The sequence below is a fragment of the Cynocephalus volans genome, chromosome 8 (genome assembly GCF_027409185.1).
Source record: "Cynocephalus volans isolate mCynVol1 chromosome 8, mCynVol1.pri, whole genome shotgun sequence".
Taxonomy (NCBI): domain Eukaryota; kingdom Metazoa; phylum Chordata; class Mammalia; order Dermoptera; family Cynocephalidae; genus Cynocephalus; species Cynocephalus volans.
The window spans coordinates 131655114-131675736 of NC_084467.1; the positions used below are offsets into that span (position 1 = coordinate 131655114).

The following is a 20623-nucleotide window of genomic DNA, read 5'->3' on the forward strand; positions in this document are numbered from 1 at the left end:
ACAATTGTTTCCTGAAAACAGCAGACAGGGTTGGGAGCCAGCCATCCTTTCTGCAGCCTCTCTTGGTTTCTGCCCTTTGGCTGGCCACTTGGTAGCAACGTCCCATCCCAATCAAGGAGGTATCAGCTTGCTTTCAGTTTAGCTCTAATTTCTAAACAAACACAAGTTCTACTCAAAAAGTAAATTGGAATAAATGTTTTTCCATTTCTTCATGACTGCATATAATGCCAAAATATTAACTAGGACCTTTTTTTTCTTAACTGGAAAAAATTCTGTCTGGCTTTACCACACATTTCTAGATCTGAAACTTTTAATTTTAATCTTAAGGAACCCCCAAATACTGCAAATTTTGTAAAAATATGGTTTGAATGTGAGACCAAGGCCAGGTTGGACTACCTTCTCTAAGCACTCTCAACACTTTAGGAGGAACATACTCTTCACTATAACGTCCTCTGTCCTCTTATGAACCATCTTCTCCTGCTAGCCTTTTGTCTTCTACTAATGCTTTCTTAATATCAAATCACATGAATGACTTGGGGACCCTGAAACAGTCCACATCAGAAGAGGAGAATCCACACATGCTGTTGTTGGGGCTCTGAACACACTACACCAAAGTACTGATGTGCTTAGTACTTTGAACTAAAGGAGATTGGAAAGGGCCTCAGGAGCAAGGTCTTCTGACCTTCCCCATCCTCCTGTCTCCTGCCCCGCTTTCTCCTCCCTAAGAGATTCACAGAAACCAAAATCACTCTTCCCAAGGTGGGCCATAGAAAGCGAGCCAGAAAACCTACAAAGGTCACTCTCTCCCTTCTCCCTTCTTTGTTAAAAATCCTCATTCCAGAGGGGTTGTGGCCCACACCTGGGAGGAAGGAATGCTACACAGAGAGAAGAAACTGAGCAGACAGGTCTAGCTGGGTTCTCCACCCTGCCCACCCAATCAGTCTATCAATCTTAGATCATACCCTTTGTCCAATCACATTTCTACCTGGCTGTCCATTCTTTATCGAACCGAAGCATAAAAATAGAAAATTTTCACTAGGTTTTTGAGTCTTCATTTCTGAAGACTCCTGTGTCACTTGAAAATTTGATTAAATAAATTTGTTGTGCTTTACTTGTTAACCTATCTTTTGTTATAGGAGTGTCAGCCATGACCCATAGCAAGGAAAGGTATCACAGCTTTCCTCCTTCTACATTATTAAATGTCAACTCTTCAGGTTCCAGCACAAAAAGTTGTGGGAAAACTCCAGCCAGTGTCTTTCTGGAGAGATTCCTACAGAACACTTTAGATTTTATGGCTCTGGGTTTTCTTTCAAAATCAGAACAATGGTTTTAAAGCATTTTGGGGGGGGGTAAAATTTTTTTTTGATGAACAAAACCTTAAATTGCTATACAAAATATAAAACAGATCAAGGTGAAGCTGCCCTGGTTGGAGGCATGGAAGAGGGAGAAATTAGAGGCTTGGGTCTGCACCTGATCCTAGCATGGAGACACTCCCATAGAACCCTCATGCACTAATGGAACATAAACCAATACCACAATAGTTATAAATCAGTATTTTCTAGACTGAGCATAAGCCTCATAACCTGATGCTCTTTAGTTTGGATCCAAGTAGCAAAGTACGAATCACTAATCCATGAACATGGTCTCATTACAAAGTGTTGTGATTCCCTCTTCTGGCCAACTCGTCCTTACAACTGGCTTTCTGGGGTGGCAATTTCTGTTCATGAAAAATAAAGTCATACCAATATTCACCATTCTCAGTGTTTGTTACTGACATCAAAAATTGCTTAACTTCTGAGTCTCAGCTCTCCCGTCAATAAAATCAGAACTAAAAATAATACCAGATGCTATTTATAACTTTTGAGATATTCTTGGCCAGGGCACACACACATGCATCACAATTGCTAATTTACAGCATTGAAGTTGGACATCCTTTGTTAGCTAAGATAACAATAAGGTGAAATATGACACAGATAATGGATCAGTCCTGGAAATATAATGATCTTGAATGAGTCAGCTGTGGAGATGAAATAATAATGAACTTGAGTCATCACCTTGAACAGCGACCCACTCTGTACCTGCTGACTTTGAATGACTTTTTTCCTCCTGCTCTTACTTCTATATGTTCTCTGGATATGTGTGTCTACACTAAGCACTAAGCACTCACTCTCATCAAGACAGGGCTAATCGCTTTGTGTGCTTTATCTGATGGAATCCTCATGTCAACTTAATGAAGGAGGTGTTACTGCTCATCACTGTAAAATGAATTGAGGTTTGGGAAGGTTTAGCTTTTTCCAAATCTCACAATAGGTGAGAGCAAGTCAACTCTTGCTGGTTCCAAAGCTCATGACACTAGGTTGTTGACAAATGAAGCTTCTTTATGAGTAAGATCAGAAGAACACTCTCCCAGATTTCTGTGCTTGCAAGGATGAGAAGTAAGGAAGATAATCAGCTAAGCATCTGGTAGAGAGCTCCATCTCCAGGTCCTAGCTCTGGGAGGAATCCTAGCACTTCTTTTGTCTTTCAGGTTCATGGGCAATTCTGTGGTTCCTTTTCCTGAGTGACACAATGGGGAGGAGTGTTGGAGGCACTCACTGGTGGAGACGCTGGCTGAGGTCGGGGGACTGCGGGCTTGTTCTTTCAGAGCCACCACATTGACAATATACTCCTCCCCAGGCTTTAGTCCTGTCTGGTTAAAGGACGTCACATCACTGGGGAGCTGAGCAATCACTCCTCCTTCGTTGTTCTGTGGGGTGGGGAGAAGCAGAGAAAGCAAAAGAGAAAAGTCATTGGGAGAGAAATCCGATGAAAGATAAAGGTGTGGAACATTGGCTGTGAACTGGGAATTAAAAATGGGGCTACAGCTATTCCCAGCATGCTGACAGCTAAGTGTGTGGGGCCAGGAACAGCTCTCAGAGGGCTCCAGAGGAATGCCACCACTCTATGAGGATTTGGCAAATGGAGAACGAATTTTCAAGAACATTTCTTTGGCCTCTCCTGAGTTTGCTGAGTTTGGCAATAAAAATTAGTCATGAGGTGATGCAGTGTGGTTCTTGCCAAAGATTGAATGTTTGATGGTTGACGTTAACATCCATCAGATTTTTATTTTGAGGGGCATTTATCGTGATTAGCATGCCCCTGGCTATTTAGAAGAGTATAGTTGTGGGTGTTTGTGTGTAAATGATTTTATATATATACACACATGACCTCGTTCAAACAAAGACATTCCCAGTTTTGTTCTGTTTTGTTTTGTTTTTGTTTTGAGAGAGAACTGTTATTTTGCTGTATCTGCAGTTTCTCATGGTGTTACATTGGGTTCAAACCTGTCAATGTCTTATTTCCCTTTCACTCAGATGAGTTAGGACTCCATGACACAACCAAATATGAAGTTCAAAGAAAGGAAAAAAAGGAAGCATGGAACAAAGAAAAATACAAAGGAGAGAGGGAGGAGACAAACTGGTGGAAAAGGAAATGAAAAAGAGCAACTTGGTGATGTTGGGTCCAGGATGCATTATTTTCTTTCTCTTTCTTTCTTTCTTTCTCTCTTTCTCTCTCTCTCTCTTTCTTTCTCTCTTTCTCTCTCTTCCTTCCTCCCTTCTTTCCTTCCTTCCTTCCTCTCCCTCATTCTCTTGCTCTCTCACTCTCTTTCTTTCTTTCTCTCTTGCTCTCTTTCTTTCTCTCCCTTCCTTCCTTCCTTCCTTCCTTCCTTCCTTCCTTCCTTCCTTCCTTCCTTCCTTCCTTCCTTCCTTCCTTCCTTCCTTCCTTCCTTCCTTCCTTCCTTCCTTCCTCTCTTTCTTTCTTTCTCTCTCTTTCTTCCTTCCTTCCTTCCTTCCTCTCTCTCCCTCGTTCTCTTGCTCTCTTGCTTTCTCTCTATCTCCATAAATCACAGATCTTCTATGAATGTCCTTGGAAATGGAGGAGACAAGGACCTTTTTGTGGCACTGCCCTTCTCCTTTATTCTTTGGTTTCTATTTATGTCACCCAAAGTGCCCATATGTAATTTATAGCCATACTCTTATCAATCAGTGTGATAAATATTCCCCCCCCCATGGCCTCAATCTACAGATCACAATAGTTCTCCATGTGGCCATGTGTTTGACCTTGGCATGCCCTGGCCAGCCCCTGTTTTATTTAGAGTTTTACATATTGGATGTAAAAACAGTAGAACCTGGCATATCATATTGGGGTGACATGATTCTTTCTTCTCTATTGTAAACCCAGTTTCCTGCCATGCTTTATCGGCCATTTAAACTCAGATAAGACATATAGTATTTTATAGAATGTCTGTTTAGATGTATTTAGCTTGCCAAGATATGACCATACCCACATAAGAGAATGGAGCATCCTGGTTTAGTGAACAGAGCCCTGGAATAGGAGATAGAGATCCAGGTTCTCATTGTAAGCCTGTCTTCATAAGCTAAACTAAACTAGACATGAAATGAGGGGTCATACTCTGTGAACTTGAAGATCTCTTGTAGTCCCAACAGTCCATTGCTCTAAGAATCTTGAAGTAAAAGAATGGTGAAATCATAATCTCGTTATCCAAAAATGGGTCATTTTTCATTAAGTCTGATGAACGACTAAAACAACGGTCTTTGAAGTTTTAAGATGGAGACAGAGGGAAGGAGCATCGTTGAACTTTATATCCCCCTGAGAGGTATAGTGGGAGAGAACATCAGCAGGGCCAACAAATGCTGGAAAACTACAACTAGGCAGGTCCCTGTGGCAATTTGGAAAAGTTAGTTTCAGGATTAATAGGACACTGCCTTACAGAGTAGAAAGAAATCTTAGGATACTTTAAAACTCACAGACCAATAATATAATTTGTTTAAGGAAAATGTTGTTTAATTAGTAGGTTACAGACTCATTATGACTAATTCAGGAAAGCCAAGGTGCTTCTGTGCTGCATCTAACATTCAATCTCTACGGAAGCCATGCGAATTGACTTTTGGTGCATCTGTCTGCACAGAATGAAGCTGGGGGCTGACTATGGAACTAATTTGGTTGGGCTTTCCTTATGTCCTAAAGAGAAGCCCCAACTTTTTGAGGGCCTGGTTTTCATACTAACAAAAATTATAGCTCACCAAACCCTAGAGCTGTCTCAGCAGAGAGCTGGAGCTGGTGGCTGCTTCCTGCATCCTCCTGTTTTCCAAGGCCAGGGTGCCATGCTTGGGGCACCCTTTGTGAAAGAAATGTTCTAGAGCCCAGATACCCACAAATGCCCCTTGGTGTCTTTAATGGTCCAGAGAGAGAGATTGGGTGGTGCCTTCCTTGCTACCCTAATTTCAAATTGAGGTACAAATACTCCAAATAAGGCTGTTCAGCAGTCTGCCAGGTGAGCATTACCTTTGGAATGAAGCTGATCTCCCATCCATCGAAGGAGAACGAGAAGGACTCCCACTGCACTTCCACAGTGGTCTCTGTGATCGTCTTGAATTGTAGCCCTTGAGGAGTGGAGAGATCTGGAACATAGCAACACAGGTGACAATGTCATGGCTCTCCCTGGCAGGGACAGAGAGCATCGCCTGGTGCTTTGTCTGGTGAACTCCCTCCACAGCGTGGACGTGGTGGTTTGTTGTGGACAGTCCCAATCTTAACTATGCACACAGTGAGCTCCAGGTGCAGGATCTGCCTGCTGCATCGCGGCCCTGGTGCCCAGCATTGGTGGAACACATGCGTAAACTTAGACACCATCTATGTAAACAATTTGTATGCATTCTATTACATACTAGGTTGATGCTAAAATACAAAAGTCACACTTTCCTTTCCTTACGAATGTGAAAAATCTTGGCATTTGATATATAATCTAATGCCTTTTTCAGAGAACTTGAGCTTTGTCATTAGAGGCTTTACAGGAATCCTGGAGGCAGTAGATACAATGATTTATGTCAGAGCTCCCATTTCATGTACAGGAAAAGGGAGGCCCAGAGAAAGTTGACTAAAGATGTGGAGCAAGCCAATTTCAGAAAAAATGCTAGAATGCTTTTCTTGATCATCTGATGTGCATGGAGAGTATCTTGTTTAGCTCAAATCATGAAGTCTAGAGTGGTCTGAATTTTCCAGTTTCATGAACACAAGCAAAACAAAGGCATACACAAAGGACAACAGCAGATACTGGACTTTTTGCTCTTGTTTCTCTTCCCTTTTTCCAGTTGTTCCTTCCTCATCGTTCTCTTCCTCACGTACGTTTGCCTCACATGTCTTATTTGAACTTTTCCTCTCTTAATCACCCTCTTCCCCCCCCCCAACCACGCACATACACACACATGCACAGGCTCAGTGAAGTGGAGGTGTGCTTGTCCTAATGGAGTTCCAATTACCAGCCCTGAAACATGACAGCATGACTTTTCTCCGTTCTCCGGGGAGCCTGCTCCCATTTCAGCATTGCCTCTCACGGGCTATTCCCATTGGGAAACTGACAGATTCGCATCCTTCCTGTTTGGAAACTTTCTCTTGCTTCTTGGTAGAAAGGCAGGGCTGGTTCTGAAACCACTTGAAGGCGTGTCAGGTGAGTCTACATGATTTTGTCCTTGTCACCTGGGAGCTTGCCTGAGGGATGCCCTGAATCACACAATAAATGCTGCAGGAGATGGAAACCTCATCACCACATGAACGTGTGGATCAGAGTGGAGACACTCGGGAGTCAGGCCAGGCACTTAGGTGGTGACTCATCCCAGAGCAAGGTGGGAGAAGCAACAGATGGTGACCTGCCTCTCTGCACAATCATTGCAGATATTTAAAACTAGTTCTCAGGCACCAGAGGAATTATAAAAAGGGTCAAATATAAACAGAGATAATTATAGGCATATTAAAAGAGTCAACATTCATAGGGAGAGACCAATATTATAACAGGATTTCTATCACCTGAAAAGCAAAGGGGCAAGATGACTTTTTAAAGACTTCCCCCTCTGCCTGTCCCTATACCTATATCCTTCAAAGCTCAATTCAAGTCCTTGGGCTTCCATGAAACCTTCAAGGCCAACTCTTCCTACCTTTTCTTTTTCTGAACTTTTATGGCATTTGTTACCCAAATACCATCTTGTCATTTGAGACCTACAGGAAATGGACTCAACTCTCTTTTCTTTCTTTTTTTTTTTTTTTTTTGTGACCGGCTGCACTGAGCGCACCGGCCATCCCTATATAGGATCCGAACCCGCGGCGGGAGCGCTGCAGCGCTCCCAGCGCCGCACTCTCCCGAGTGCACCACGGGGTTGGCCTGGACTCAACTCTCTTATCTCTTCTCTGGTGATAAGTCCTATTTACAGACCCAGGGGCTGTCTGCATTCTAGGGGGCTTATGTTTCCATGGTCACTTCTTGTTAATGCTGAAATCTCTGCATTACTCATACCCCATGGCATGCGTGTTCTCTTCTCTCTTCCCAGAATTTGATAGGATACAGCCCCTTTTCCTTGATATCACCAAAAATCTCCCACATAAGGCATACAGGCATTTGTGTGCATGCAGGTTTTGCAGTAGATGTGGGGTGATGAGAGTGTAGTGTGGCACCCAAAATGCTGGGAATTTCTCTTACCTAAATCCCTCTGCTTGGCTTTTAAAATTCCAAAGAATACAGGCTCACTGTAACAATTTAAGAATTCAGAAGTATATAAAGAAAAACATAACAATGCTTTCCTATCTCCTTATTTTACTCTTTGATATAGTCAGTGTTAATAATTCGTATCAAATCTTTTATATTTTTCTATACTTAAATAAACATATACAAAATATAGATACATACCTCTAGGAGTTTTCTCCTGTTATAAAGAAAAAAAAAAAACTGTCTATTTCATATGGAGAACAGTTTAGCTTGCTCTGTCTCTCTTGTTCTCTCTCTTTGCACTTAATCTTACCAAACTATGCTCTAGAGCCTCAACTTTTATAACTAAAATGGACTATCAAGATATTTTGCTAAACAAAAGACTGTGAAGAAATTATAGCACCTCTCTATCAGGAAAAGTGGATGTTGTCAGCTGTGGTTTTAAATAAGATTTTTTTTCCCACTCTGCTATACACTCACCATCTGTAACATATCATTTAGAACTTGCCTACTATACATCCTATTTCTTATCTCTTGGTTTTGAATCCCTAATTAGATTCAAATTTTGCATAAGTCTCATGCTTTACTTGACTTCTAATCAGAGTCTTGCTTATAACAAGACAGTACTCAATAATTAAGTACTTTTTGTACTTTTGGTTCTATAACTTACAGAAACTGTCTGAATTTGGAAACTCTCTTAATTGGAAGTGGCTTTTTAATGATATACCCTTTCCTAAGTGGGTCACATCTGAAGTTCTTCCCCTCAAGAGCAATGACTATTGCAGGCATCCTTGAAGAATTAAGAAAAGACAGTACTCTCATGAATGCCCATGATCTCATGTAGGAGAAAAGAAAAATGAAGCAGGACAGGGTAATGGTACGTACGGGTGGCCACCTTGGCAGTGATGGGAAGGCTGAGGATGTTGCTAATGACAGCGTAGACGCTGATGTTGTAGGTGAGACCTGGCTCCAGCTCCGTGATGGTGACACCACTCCAATCTCCAGGCACCCGCTGCTGGAGCTGGAGGCCCCCCAGGGCCGTCGGCTGGTAAGAGATCACATATTCCGTCACTGCCATCGGCCCGTCCCATTCCAGCTCAATGGACCTGTCGCTGATACCAGCCACTCGCAAGTCCTCTGGAGGGGCAACTACCAGGAGGCAATACACAGATAGCATGAGCTCAGAGGATTGCCTCCCCCATCCTGGACTCAACTTTCTTCCTCACACTGCACCCCCATGCCATGTCCTGTGTTCTCCTGGGCCCAATGGCTTTGAGTGATTTATAACTCCCTTGTGGGCAGGTTCTCATCTTTTTTGTGCTCAGTACCCAACTCCCCATAGAGCCATGAGTTAGTGGTGTGCTGGAGTCAGCTTCTAGTGGCTTGTGAAAGCTGACTGTCAAGATTTCAAGAATTTTGCAAGGCTGATTGTTAAATAAAGCCATTATTAATTAAATTTTATAAACATAAGTAAATTATGTTAAAAATAAAGATAATACTCAAAACTCATCACTTTGAAATCATTTCACTACATTTTACTGTTATCCATGCCCTTAAGGTAATTTACCTGAGCTGTGTCTCTCTGCAAATGCTATAGGATTGTGTTCTCCTGCACATCTGTTCCTAGCTGCATGTTTAATGATGTCATGTTGGTAGTGTGAAGTTGGCCATGGAGACAGTATTTACACCATGGAAACTGGCAAATGCTACAAATCAGGGCTTTTCATTTCTTTTTTTCTTTCAGAAAAAAAATGACATATTTAACAGCACACCACTGGCCAAAATTTTTGGTAGTTTAATAAATTACTGTCATCAGATTACCCTGGGAGCCAATATCTGATTTGGCAAGTGGAGATATAGACTCATTCTTGGTTATCTTGCAAAATAAAAGAAGCCAAAATGGTAAGTCCCGGATACCATGGTCTGATGAAGATATTCAATAATCCTTTATTGTAGTATTTTCCCTTTCATAAGGACATTATTTAAGTTTTGAAAGAAATGTAACTTGTGTTAAACTATTTTTTATTAGCCTTGATCTTAGGGATGATAATAAAGAAGGATTCTTGAGGGCTTTGCTTTTCTCTCTTGTCCCACTTTGCAAATGCTGCTCAGAGTCACCAAAGGTTAAACCACACCGAAATAACCTTACATGTATGGTTCTCTTGGGAAGTGAAGATTGGCCAGTGATGTGGGCATTAAATAATGGAACCTTTAGGATTAATTAGGAGGCTAACTCCAGTGTGTCTGTAATTGGACCTGCCCATAGATTAAATCAAAGATCAGGCCAATATTTAGATGGTCATAGTTAGCTTACAAATTTATATGTAGTGGAGGTTTCGATTAGTTTAAGAGTTGTCATTGGTTTTGAATTTCTCCTCTGGGTAATCCCATCATCTCACCTGTACAAGTGAGTAGGCCTAGGCTTCTGCTTTCACAGGCCTGTGCAGATGGAGAGTCCCCATCTCCTTGTGCTCACAAATGCACCCTCAAATCCTTAGCAAAGGCAGAGAGGTGAGGAGCCCTTTAAGTTCTCTCAGACTCACAGGATAGAAATTAGCAGCACATATTTGCAGTGCTGAACATTTGCTTTCATGGCTTTTGCCCCAAATCATTTATTGTATGAAACAGTTTAGTACGCAGAGCTTCCTCTGATTGAAGATGGCACACGTTGACCAAAACAAAAAATTTAAATTTCTTAATTTTAAATTTATAAAACTAAAGAAGTATAAATAAAATTTAAGTAATTAAACTTTCAAATGATATTTTATTAGCTTGCATCATTTATAATTCTGGCATTAGTAAAGCTTTGAACTGCACTAAGACCTTTGGGACAGCCTGTATAATGCATACAGAATGACTCCTGGACCAAGGGAAGAAGAGCTGATATATAGAACCTGTCAGGGTTTTGCACGATTATACATTTATTATGCATTAGGCACAATGCTAACCACTTTTACATCAATTATCTCATTTTATCCTCTGTCACTAGAGATAGGCATTATTATTACTCCTATTTTATAGATGAGGTGATAGGGTCACACATGCAGCAAACACAGAAGCTAGGACTTGAAACCAGGCAGAATGACTCTGGAACCTCTTGGCCAATATACATTACCACTTTACATTTATATAGCATTTCACAGTCTATAAAACATGTTCAGATACTCCATCTAACTAGCAGTTTGGAAAACCCTTTAATAGCAGCCCGATGAGATAGTTCGGGTAGATATAATTATCCCAACTTCTACAAACGAGGAAACTGAAGCCTGGGTTAAGGGATGTGCCAAAAGACAAGGAGTTGGGTCACAGCAGAACTGATTCTCCGAGGGCCAGCCTGTGGCTCACTTGGGAGAGCATGGTGCTGACAACACCAAGTGAAGGGTTAAGATCCCCTTACTGGTTATCTTAAAAAAAAAAAAAAAAAAGAACTGATTCTCTGACCCAGATCTTCTATGTTTTGCATTCTTTACCCTACAATTTGCAGGGCAGGTTATGGACTGCACCACATGCCTTATTTCAAATATACACAGCCTCCCAAAGTAAACTACATCAGGAATAATGCAGATGATCTTATAAGATGGGGTCTCCAGAATGGTGCTCATCCTAGAGGTAAAAAACTCTTTTAAGAAAGATTCTCTGGCCCCCCTCTCTCGTGATCCAACACACTAATTCCAAATCTCTTGGGTAGGACTTCTCCTGTCATAGTGACAGAAATGGTCATTCCAAATTTCAAGTTTGGTGACTTGACAACTCTTAGGGCATTTGGGACAAACCAGTATATTCCTTTTTTAGTTTCTTCTTCAAGAAAATAAATGACAATGGAGGATTATTTAAGAAGAACATTTTGGGATTTTAAAGCAGAAAGAAGTGTAGAAGATTTTTTTATTGTGGCAACTTAGCTCACAGCCTGAGCCTTTGGTTCAGACTGAGAAAGCAGCAACAGGTGTCATTTGTGGTGGAACCAACTTGGGAGTGGTGGCTCAATGCAGGAGACCACCACCACTGCCCTGTAACGCAGCGGTAGCTGTGTTCACTGGGTGTCAGTAATCTTCATAAAACAACATATTATTGAACCATAAAACAGACTATAAAAGAGCCTTGTGCCTTGATTCAATGAATCTATGGTGGGGGTAAAGTATTTTTAGTCTAACTTTCTTTGGCGTTGCAACTTTGAAATTGAGGAAGGGCAGGCTGTTAAATAGCAGTAAAATGTGACTTGAGGAATTGAGGTTGTTTATCTGCAAAGATGCCATGCTGTTTACTTTTTGAATCTTGCATAAACTTTGCACTTATGTGGTAAGAGTAGTTGGAATTAGTCCCATGGTGTGTCTTGCTCCAAGGAGCAAGTGGTTTCAGGAGCCAAAGGTTGGGCTGGCTGCCGTCCTGACAGAGGCAGAGGTTGATGAATCTCCATAGGTCTGAGTGGAGTCCAGGGAACAGCTTTCTGGATTGCTTCAAGACCCTGCTCTGATGGTTTTTTTCTCTTGCTGACTTATGGGGAGTTTTGGCCAGCTCACTGGCCACGTCCTGCCCTCACCGCCATCACTGGGGGCAGATGCGGATAAGTGGTTTAATGTGCTTCTCTACACCAACTCCAACACCTCATTTTTAATTATTTGATAAGGCTCAGCTTTAATATTAAAAGGCGACGCCATTGCATATGTAGCTTTAAAATTTTTATTTTTCAATTTCATTCTACTTAACATCCCGAAGAGGATTAAAAAGTGCTAGAAGTTGGTGGGAGACCAGTGTTCTCATTCTTACTCTGCCATTAATTAGCTGCCTGGCTCTGGGAAAATCTCTCCGACTCTCTTAAAAGACTGCTGCTTTTTAAACGAGAAGCCCAGAGCAGCTTCTTTCTAAGGCCTGTTTTAAGTACTCATATTCATGATTTTTTGGTCTTATTATCTTTACACAGGCACAGAATGGAGGCAGAAAGCTTGAGATTTTGTCCCTTGGCATACTATGGGCACACATCAAGGCTAGGTGTCAAACGCAGTGGCCTTGAGGATGCTATTCAATTGCATTCAAGCGCTGGAGTCAGAGACCTAGGGGGCCTCAGAGTAAAATCCACACAGTGGGCAGCTATTTTCCATGCCCTGGCCACAGAGAAAAGAAAGACCTGTAAAGAAGTATATTTTGTGGCTCTCCGTGTTTTCACCTTCCTAACTCTTCTCTCTCCTCTCCTCTTTCCTGTGGGCAATGGAGCAGTTGTGCTGCGCTGTGTGCACCTAGTCGGAAATGTCAAACAGTAGATGAATAGCCCCTTCTCCTACAGCCTTTTCACAAAGAGCAAGCGGAGTAGCGCTTTAGATAATGACCTGGCTACTTCTCCGGAAGAAACCTGTGACACCTGGTTGAAAAGGTAGGCACTGAGAACAGCACCTCCCACGATGACTGGTGGATCCTGGGTTGCTATAGAAACAGATGGAGATTATGCAACTGTCCTTCCTCACATGCTTCAGGAATCTGTAAGGTAATTTATCTGGGCCTGCAGAAGTCTTCCTCAAGCAACACAGAGGTCACATGTCGGTGGTAACACCTGCTCATGGTTTGGACTCAACCCAACTGTAGCTTTCCTAGCAGCCTCCCCGAGCTGAGTGGGAGGGTTTATTTCCATTTCAGATTGGACCCTGGCTCAGATGAAGATTTTGTTTGCAAATGGACACATGCCTGTAGAAGAACAGAGTCAAGAACATGACAGGCGTGTCCAGGCCACCAGGGATTGAGTTTATTAAGAAGCATGTGTGCTGGGCCGGCCCATGACTCACTCGGGAGAGTGTGGTGTTGAGAACACCAAGGCCCCGGGTTCAGATCCCGTATAGGGATGGCCGGTTCGCTCGCTGGCTGAGCGTGGTGCTGACAACACCAAGTCAAGGGTTAAGATCCCCTTACCGGTCATCTTTATTAAAAAAAAAAAAAAAAAAAAAAAAGAAGCATGTGTGCAATAAAATAGCATTAACGTAGCAATAGCCCAAACTGACCATCCAGGTGGAGCCTTGCGGAGCGTCATCCTCCAGTTGGGAACTAGGACCATGCTTCAGCCTTGCTTCCCAGCAACTGAATTGTTTGGATTCAGAAACGATAAGGCGTAACTTCTGCTTGAATTTCACTTTGAAACAGTTGGTATAATGACTATATATTTAGAAAGGTATTTCAATTCTGCAAACAAGATTGGCAGGCTAAATGATATAATTGAATTTGGGAAAAAATTAAGGAACATGAAAATATTTTTTTCCTAAGCAGCGCATTATCATTTTTCTTTTCGTCATTGCCATTGACCTTTTAAAAGAATTTAAGCCACAGTCGCAGGTGCAAGAACCTCGTCTGCCATCCGTGAAGGCTGGTGAAGCTGGCTTCCGGGATTTCTTCCTTACACTCATGTCAAGTGACTGATCAGAAGATTCCTAGAATCACTCAATTAGAAGGTTTTAAAAAGTTTTGCTATTCTTTTTTTTTATCTTAAATCTTCCCAGTGGAAACTCTGAGTCCTAAATGGAAAGGATCAATTACATGATCTGCACTGTTTAAGACACAAACATATCTATCAGCAATAGTCACTGATTTAGTCAGAAGAGAATGAACAATAGTGAAATAATGAAAATAATCTGATTTGGGGCAAAAAAAAGAGAGAAACCCACCAAAACCAAAAAATAAGCAAAGGACAAGAATCAGCCCCAATGAGAAAGCAGCATTATCCCCACTGTTGGATTTAGGTCTCCATTTCAGGACATCACCGTTCTATCAGCTTCCACAGTGCAGACTACATATGTGTTAATTCCAATGTGCTACAGAGTCATCTGGAACAAAGTGAGTCATATTCTTTTTATTCTGTACTAGTTGTTAGAACGTTAGTTTTGCTGGATACCTTTATTGTTTCTTCCTATTTACATTTAATTCCTTGCCTACAAACACTCTTCTCCATGTGGACACTAGATTATTTCACAAATCAATAACACCTTGCAATCTGTAACCTCCACGACAGCCAGAGAGCTTCACAGGCTAACCACCATTTCTTGCAGTAGCATTGTAAACGGCAGGGGTCCCTGGTTTGTGGCAACAGGTAAGAGAGATATTTTTGAGCAGGTGGAACTCTTGGAATCCCTCTGAGTTAGAGAACAGCCTTGCCTAAGGTGGTCCTGTGACCTTTCCCCACCCTCCCCCACCTCAGGGAAAATGGAGTGTTATTGTCATTTCACCACAGCCTGTGATCCAGTCCCGGGGTAACATAAAGCACTCAGCCAGAACTTGACCTTTTCTGACTTTCTCCCCTTCCACCCTTTAATCTGCTTTATCAATTGTTATTGACTCAAGAAATCAGCTCACTTGGAAATCAAATGAGAACAACCCAACTGGGAATGACTCTGTCTAAAATTCGCCTTCCCTACCATCCCTCTCCCCACTTAACTGGAGAGATGCACCCCACGGAGTTCTCCTTCCTACCTGCCGAGCAGTCAGGGCCCTGGTAGCCCTCTTCACAGACGCAGATCCCCTCCTGGCAGTGCCCACGCCCACTGCAGGCGTTCAGACACCTCCGCTGGCTGCAGTCCTCGCCCAAGTAGCCCTCCTGGCATACGCAGGTACCATTGGCACATCTCCCCTTCCCCGAGCAGTCCGCTGGGCACCTCAGCTCCCTGCAGTCCTCGCCTGTGTAGGGCTCCTCACACACGCATTCTCCGTCCACGCACAGCCCCCGGGAGCTGCAGTCTGTCGGGCACCGGAGTTCGGAGCAGTCGTCCCCGCTGTATTCGCTGTCACAGATGCACTGGCCGTCCACACACACGCCACGACTGGAGCAGCCCAGAGGGCAGTAGGGCTCTGAGCAGTTCTTGCCAAACCAGCCTTCGTTGCAGATGCAGCCGCAGGACTCGAGGCTAAAGTTGCCGTGGCCACTGCAGTGGGGAATATAGTCCAGTTGTCCTGGAATGGTCAAGGAGAAGGTCAAAGGACAGCAGTGGTCTCTCCTGTAAATGGTGCTGGGGAGAGGTGGGCAGAGACCTCTACTCATTCTCTGATTAGATTTGCATTGCTCAGAGCTAAGCTCAACATACTTTGGTACATCTTCAATTTCATAAATATTTTCATCTAATGTGGGATGTGCTGGGGGCAATGATGGATGAGATATAGTCCTTTGTCCTCCAAAAGCTCACATTCAGGGCGTCTTAAATTGGCTTCCATAGAAGTAGACCTTAGAGGAAGATTCATGTGAGTGGCTTCTTGGAAGGTGGTCCCAGGAAAAACTGGTGGTGCAGAGGGGGGATGGGGAGGGATGGGGTGAGAGCCAAGTCCCAGGGAGAGTAACTTGGGTTCAGTCCCACAGGGCACTCTGGAAACAGGGCAGGTCACACCCCATCAGGGAATAAGGACTGTCCCTGAGGGCATGTAAATTCCCAGGCCCTTCATTCTCTCTTTGGGCAGGCCAAGGAGGTTCTGCTGGCTGTGGGGACTGAGAGGGATCTGAGGGGATGGAGACTGAGCACTGAGTGGCTATGCAGAGGAAGGTCACATGTGTTACAAACCCGTCCTACTCGCCCTTCCTGCTATCCACTCTACTTCTTCGTCAAAACTCAGGGCCAGCATTACTTCAAAGGCTTCCCAAAGCCTCGGTCTCATTTAGTTACCGTTCGCTATGTTCAGGATTCCATGCATATCAGCCCTAGCCCTGACCGCAGTATAGCTACGGTGGTTAATCTATCCATCTAGCACGAATCAAACACAATTATTACACAAACACAAACTGAATACCAGCTCGGCATCCTTCCCTGCACTTGGTCCCAAGGATGTGAAGTACAGTAAGTTATGTCCTTGTTTAATTCTGCCACTTCATGCAGCCCCATGGCCTGAAAAGATACTACACTGACATTGCTTAACTTAGATCTTCCTTGCAGATTTGTTTTCACGTCTGCCAGGGATCCTGGTGGCAGGCTGGTAAAAATCCACTTATAGAAGCCACCCTGGCTTCCTGACCAACACAGAGTCCACGTCCATGGAAATCTATGACTCGTCCTTATTCTCCAGCTCCGTTGGAAAGACGAACTGATCTGACACTACTCCCTAAAGAACAGGAGACTAAACAACGGGACTTCCTCTTCTTTTCTTTGGATGGTTTACTTACAAAGCTGGTGATGGGGAGGAGAAGGAGATGAGAGAAACCCATGAAATATTTTATTACTCAAAGACTGCCTCTAATCTTGCTGTGTCTCAGGGTGAATATGCCTTATATCCCTCCAAGCTGTGGGCCATCCGGGCTCTGTTAAAATCTCACCCCTGCCACCTCCTGCTTTCATCCCTGTGAAAGCTTTGAGATCTCGGACGAGATCTTGGGGCGAATGCTTGCACCCAAGATAATCAGACAAATGCTTCTTCTCATTAAAGAGCTGAATCGTATGGGCCTAAGGTAGCTTTTGAGTGAGAAAAGGTGAGCACAAAAGGGGACCAGCACAATTCCTGCTTGTTAAGGGTCAGCTGATAACAGCTATTGCTTACATGGTGCTGACTAGAAATCAGGCTCTCATCTGAACAGGTGCTTCTATATGTAATGACTCCTTGGGGCTCTAGTCTATCACCACTAGTGGGTGGTAAAGAAAGGCCCAGGTTATGTAACCTAGGAAGTAGCAGAGCTAGGAATTGAACTTGGGGAGTCTGGGTCTAAAGACTTCATCACTCAGAGATAAAGAGTAACTCATAAGTGTTACTAGTTAGGGGGTGGGTGAGACTTGGGGTAAAACCCCTGAACATTCAGCCTTTTGGAGGGTGGAATAAGCTCTGTGAGTGCATTGTTGGTGACAGCACATGTGTGTGTGAGTGTGTATGTGTGCACACGCATGTGTGTTTGTGGAAGGGGCAAGGGACAAAACTTCCATCTTGCTGGAGAGGATGGGGACAGGTCCTCTGAGAGCTTAAAGACTGTCATTTACTCAGATGGGAATAAGGCTATGACTGACTGAACAGAGCGTCTGCGTTCTCTAGTCCCTCAGGTTAACATGGATAGATATCAATTCAACAGCCTGTGAAAACCAAAGATGAATGAAGACAGACATCAAATTCCCCACCTGCCATCCAAGTTGCTGTGTCGAACTGATGTATCTTTACCAGACTCATCCCCCCCAAATCAGGTTAATGTATTTCAGACTGGCTAAGCAGTGGAGAGAATCCCCGAACTGAATCTCCCGGGAAGGACTGCATTTAGCTCTTAGGGACATTAGCCCAGAGCTACAGACTAGGGCGCTGTTTTCCCTGGACCATGTGAAGAGAAGCAGGAGTGCATTGCTCTCTGTCATTCGTCCTCCCTCTCTTCCCAGCCCTCCCTCCCCTCTGGAGACCACGGTGCAAGCTCCCCGGACTGTACCTGTGGCAGCGCTTTCTTGGCAGCAGCCGGTGCTGCACTGGTCCCGCAGTACTGACACCTCCCTCTCCAGCATCTCGATCCGGCTCAGCAGATCCTGCAGCATCTGGGCCGAGCCGGCACATGGGCAGACCCTTTTGGGGAGGTTGATCCTGTGGGTGAAGGTGACCTGGCTCTCGTGGTCTGAGGTCTGGCCCGTGTACTCTGCCAGAGTCTCGTCTTCAGCACTCACTTCCTGCTCAGCAGACGCCTCCAGTCCCGATGAGCAGAGGCTGTCCAGGGGCACGTTAATGTTGTACACGTGGTGGAAGACCACCGGCTGCTCTTTGCTCGATGTGTTGTAGTTGGCCACGCTGCCTGCCTCCTCCCCTGCCTGTCTCTGGACCCTTTCTGTGGTGACTTCTAGCTGACACTCCGAGGCCTTGAGCATGGAGCCCAGAAGGATCAGGTTGACGCCAATGAGCATGTTCTTCAAGACCACGGTTTCCCCGTCCACTGCCATCCTCTCAGCCAGAGCTCTGGTTCAAGCCCAGCCTGCAGCACACAGCATGGAGTTGTGGGAATCTGCAAGAGAGACTGAGGAACGAGATAACCTCTGAGGCGAGCGCCTTGACACTAGGGCTCTGCATAATCCTACAGAGTTAAAGAATAGGAAACCAATGATTTCTGAGGGTGGTGTTGGGAAGGGACAATGGCTGCCAAGGTGATGAAGGCCCATGACTTTGGTCCCTAGAGGACTGGATCCCTGAAAATAGATACTGCCTCTGTAGAAGGCCACTTTGTTTTCCCAAAAGGCTTATCTAAAGCAGGAGTCTGACCCCCATGGTAGACATGTGGTTCCTAGAGTACACACTAGGGCTACGGGCTGGGGACTTTGCAGATAGACTATCCCTCTGCGGACTCAGGCCTTCCTTTCACTTCTGGGTGAGAATTAGGATAAGTGGGACCATGGAGCCTAAGGTGCACTCTCCTATTTCCCAGATATTTATTATCAAGGGGCTCTACCAGCCACTTCAAAATAACTTTTTCATTAACTCCTCTAAGCTCATCTGTTCAATACAGGTTGACTTTACAATAACTAACCAGGCAAATTATATAGTTCCAGTTAATTGTGTTTGTTAACGATCCTTGGATACATTTGTGATTATCTGAGACCATGTGAGCTGAACTTTCTTTTAATCTTCTCATTAGTACAGTCCCAGGGATCTGTGACCACAGGATGCCTTTCTTCCAAGTTACTGTTTAAATTGCTAAAATAATAAATTAGCTTCTGTGCTGGTTACCTAGTCACCAACAACCATAGTGTACAATAAATTCAAGGTAATGCAAATCAGTTTTACAAAAATTATATTCCCTTTGTTTTCTCTGTGTAAAAGAGAAAAAAGACTTAGAAACTTTGGTTCTAAAGGTAATGTTGGAGCTACTAAGAAGATCAAGAACGAAGGGACCAGGAGAGAGTAATTATGAGCCTAAGAAGAAGGTAACAAGGGCATCCGACATCTCCTGAATGTGTGCTGTGTATGGACTATGCTGGGCACCTCCCATCTGATCTTACTTGACGCTCAAGACAACCCCATTGGGGGGCATTATGACCACCCCCATCTTAGGATGGAGGCAATTCTTCCTAGGGAGACTGAGATTTGAATGCAGGCCTGACTGACTGCAAAACCTGTGTTCTTAACTACTATGCTCCAGGGCCTTTCTTGAAAACGGTGTGCAATTTTCTCTTATCTCTGATAGAAATTGTATAAATCCTAGGATTTTCCCAAGAATCCTGAGATTAGAAAATTTTGTGAGGGCAAGATTCAATATTCCTTCCTCCGTGAGCATTCATTTCTCCTCATCTTTTCTTCATATATCCCCCCAAACGCAGGCTGCATTAATGGTCATTCTTCCTTGAGCCCCCGTCCTACAAAACTTGCCATACCAGACCATGGTTTTCTTTGCCTGATTCTCTCCACCTGCACTGTTAAGTCAATTTAGGTCAGACCATGTCTTATCTGCAGCATGTGACCGTGGTTCTAGGACAGTGGAAGTACTCAGTACATACATTCATTGTCAAATGAATGCACGAGTAGATGCATGGAAGGATGGAAAGATGAATTCATGAGCAAACACTCTGTGAACAAAGGGTTGACTCATTCTCCAACTTATTCCGTCCCTCTCCATTATCCTCAAGTTACTCACTGTTTCCTTCCATTTTAGTTCTGGGTGATGTCTGGGGGTTGGTTTTATCAGGAGTAACCTGTATTAGTAATTAGTATAAAAGCCACGTCTTATTACTCAGCCCTCATATTACACACTGGACTATAATTTTCCCTGTTTCCTGTTTCCTTATGCAGAGGAAGCAGAAAAGAGCAAAGCTGTTGAGACCATGGACTCTGGAGCCAGACTGCCTAGGTTCAAACTTCAGCTCCAGCAATTTCCAGCTGTGGGAAGATCACTTGACCTCTCTCTCTGTGCCTCATTCTCCCCATCTATAAAGTGGAGATAATAATGGCATGTATCTTATAAGATTGGAATGATTATTGAGTCATTATCTGTATAATACTTATCTAGTACCTAGCATTAACTGAAATGAATAAACATGGTTTGCGGACAAGTGGAATAATTATTCTCGTTCTCCACCTAATCAAGGACTGCCCATAGGAAATGTCTCATCCATCGGTGGACAGAAGAAAAGCCCAGTCCTTAGCATACTCTTGCCCAAAGATGGGTGAAGTCCCTGAGTGATGTGGGAG

At 43.7% G+C, this 20623-nt stretch overlaps 1 protein-coding gene across 1 annotated transcript in view; it reads right to left on the reverse strand.

The window, feature by feature from the left end:
- TNR (tenascin R) overlaps positions 1-18384 on the reverse strand; it is a 77824-nt gene extending 59440 nt beyond the window's left edge. Inside the window, exons 1-5 of the mRNA XM_063106391.1 lie at positions 17886-18384; positions 14981-15457; positions 8423-8686; positions 5347-5462; positions 2596-2746 (exon numbers count right to left, since the gene is read on the reverse strand). Coding sequence (XP_062962461.1) covers positions 2596-2746; positions 5347-5462; positions 8423-8686; positions 14981-15457; positions 17886-18384 — 1507 coding nt within the window. The remainder of the gene's footprint in view (positions 1-2595; positions 2747-5346; positions 5463-8422; positions 8687-14980; positions 15458-17885) is intronic.
- Positions 18385-20623: the final 2239 nt, after the last annotated feature.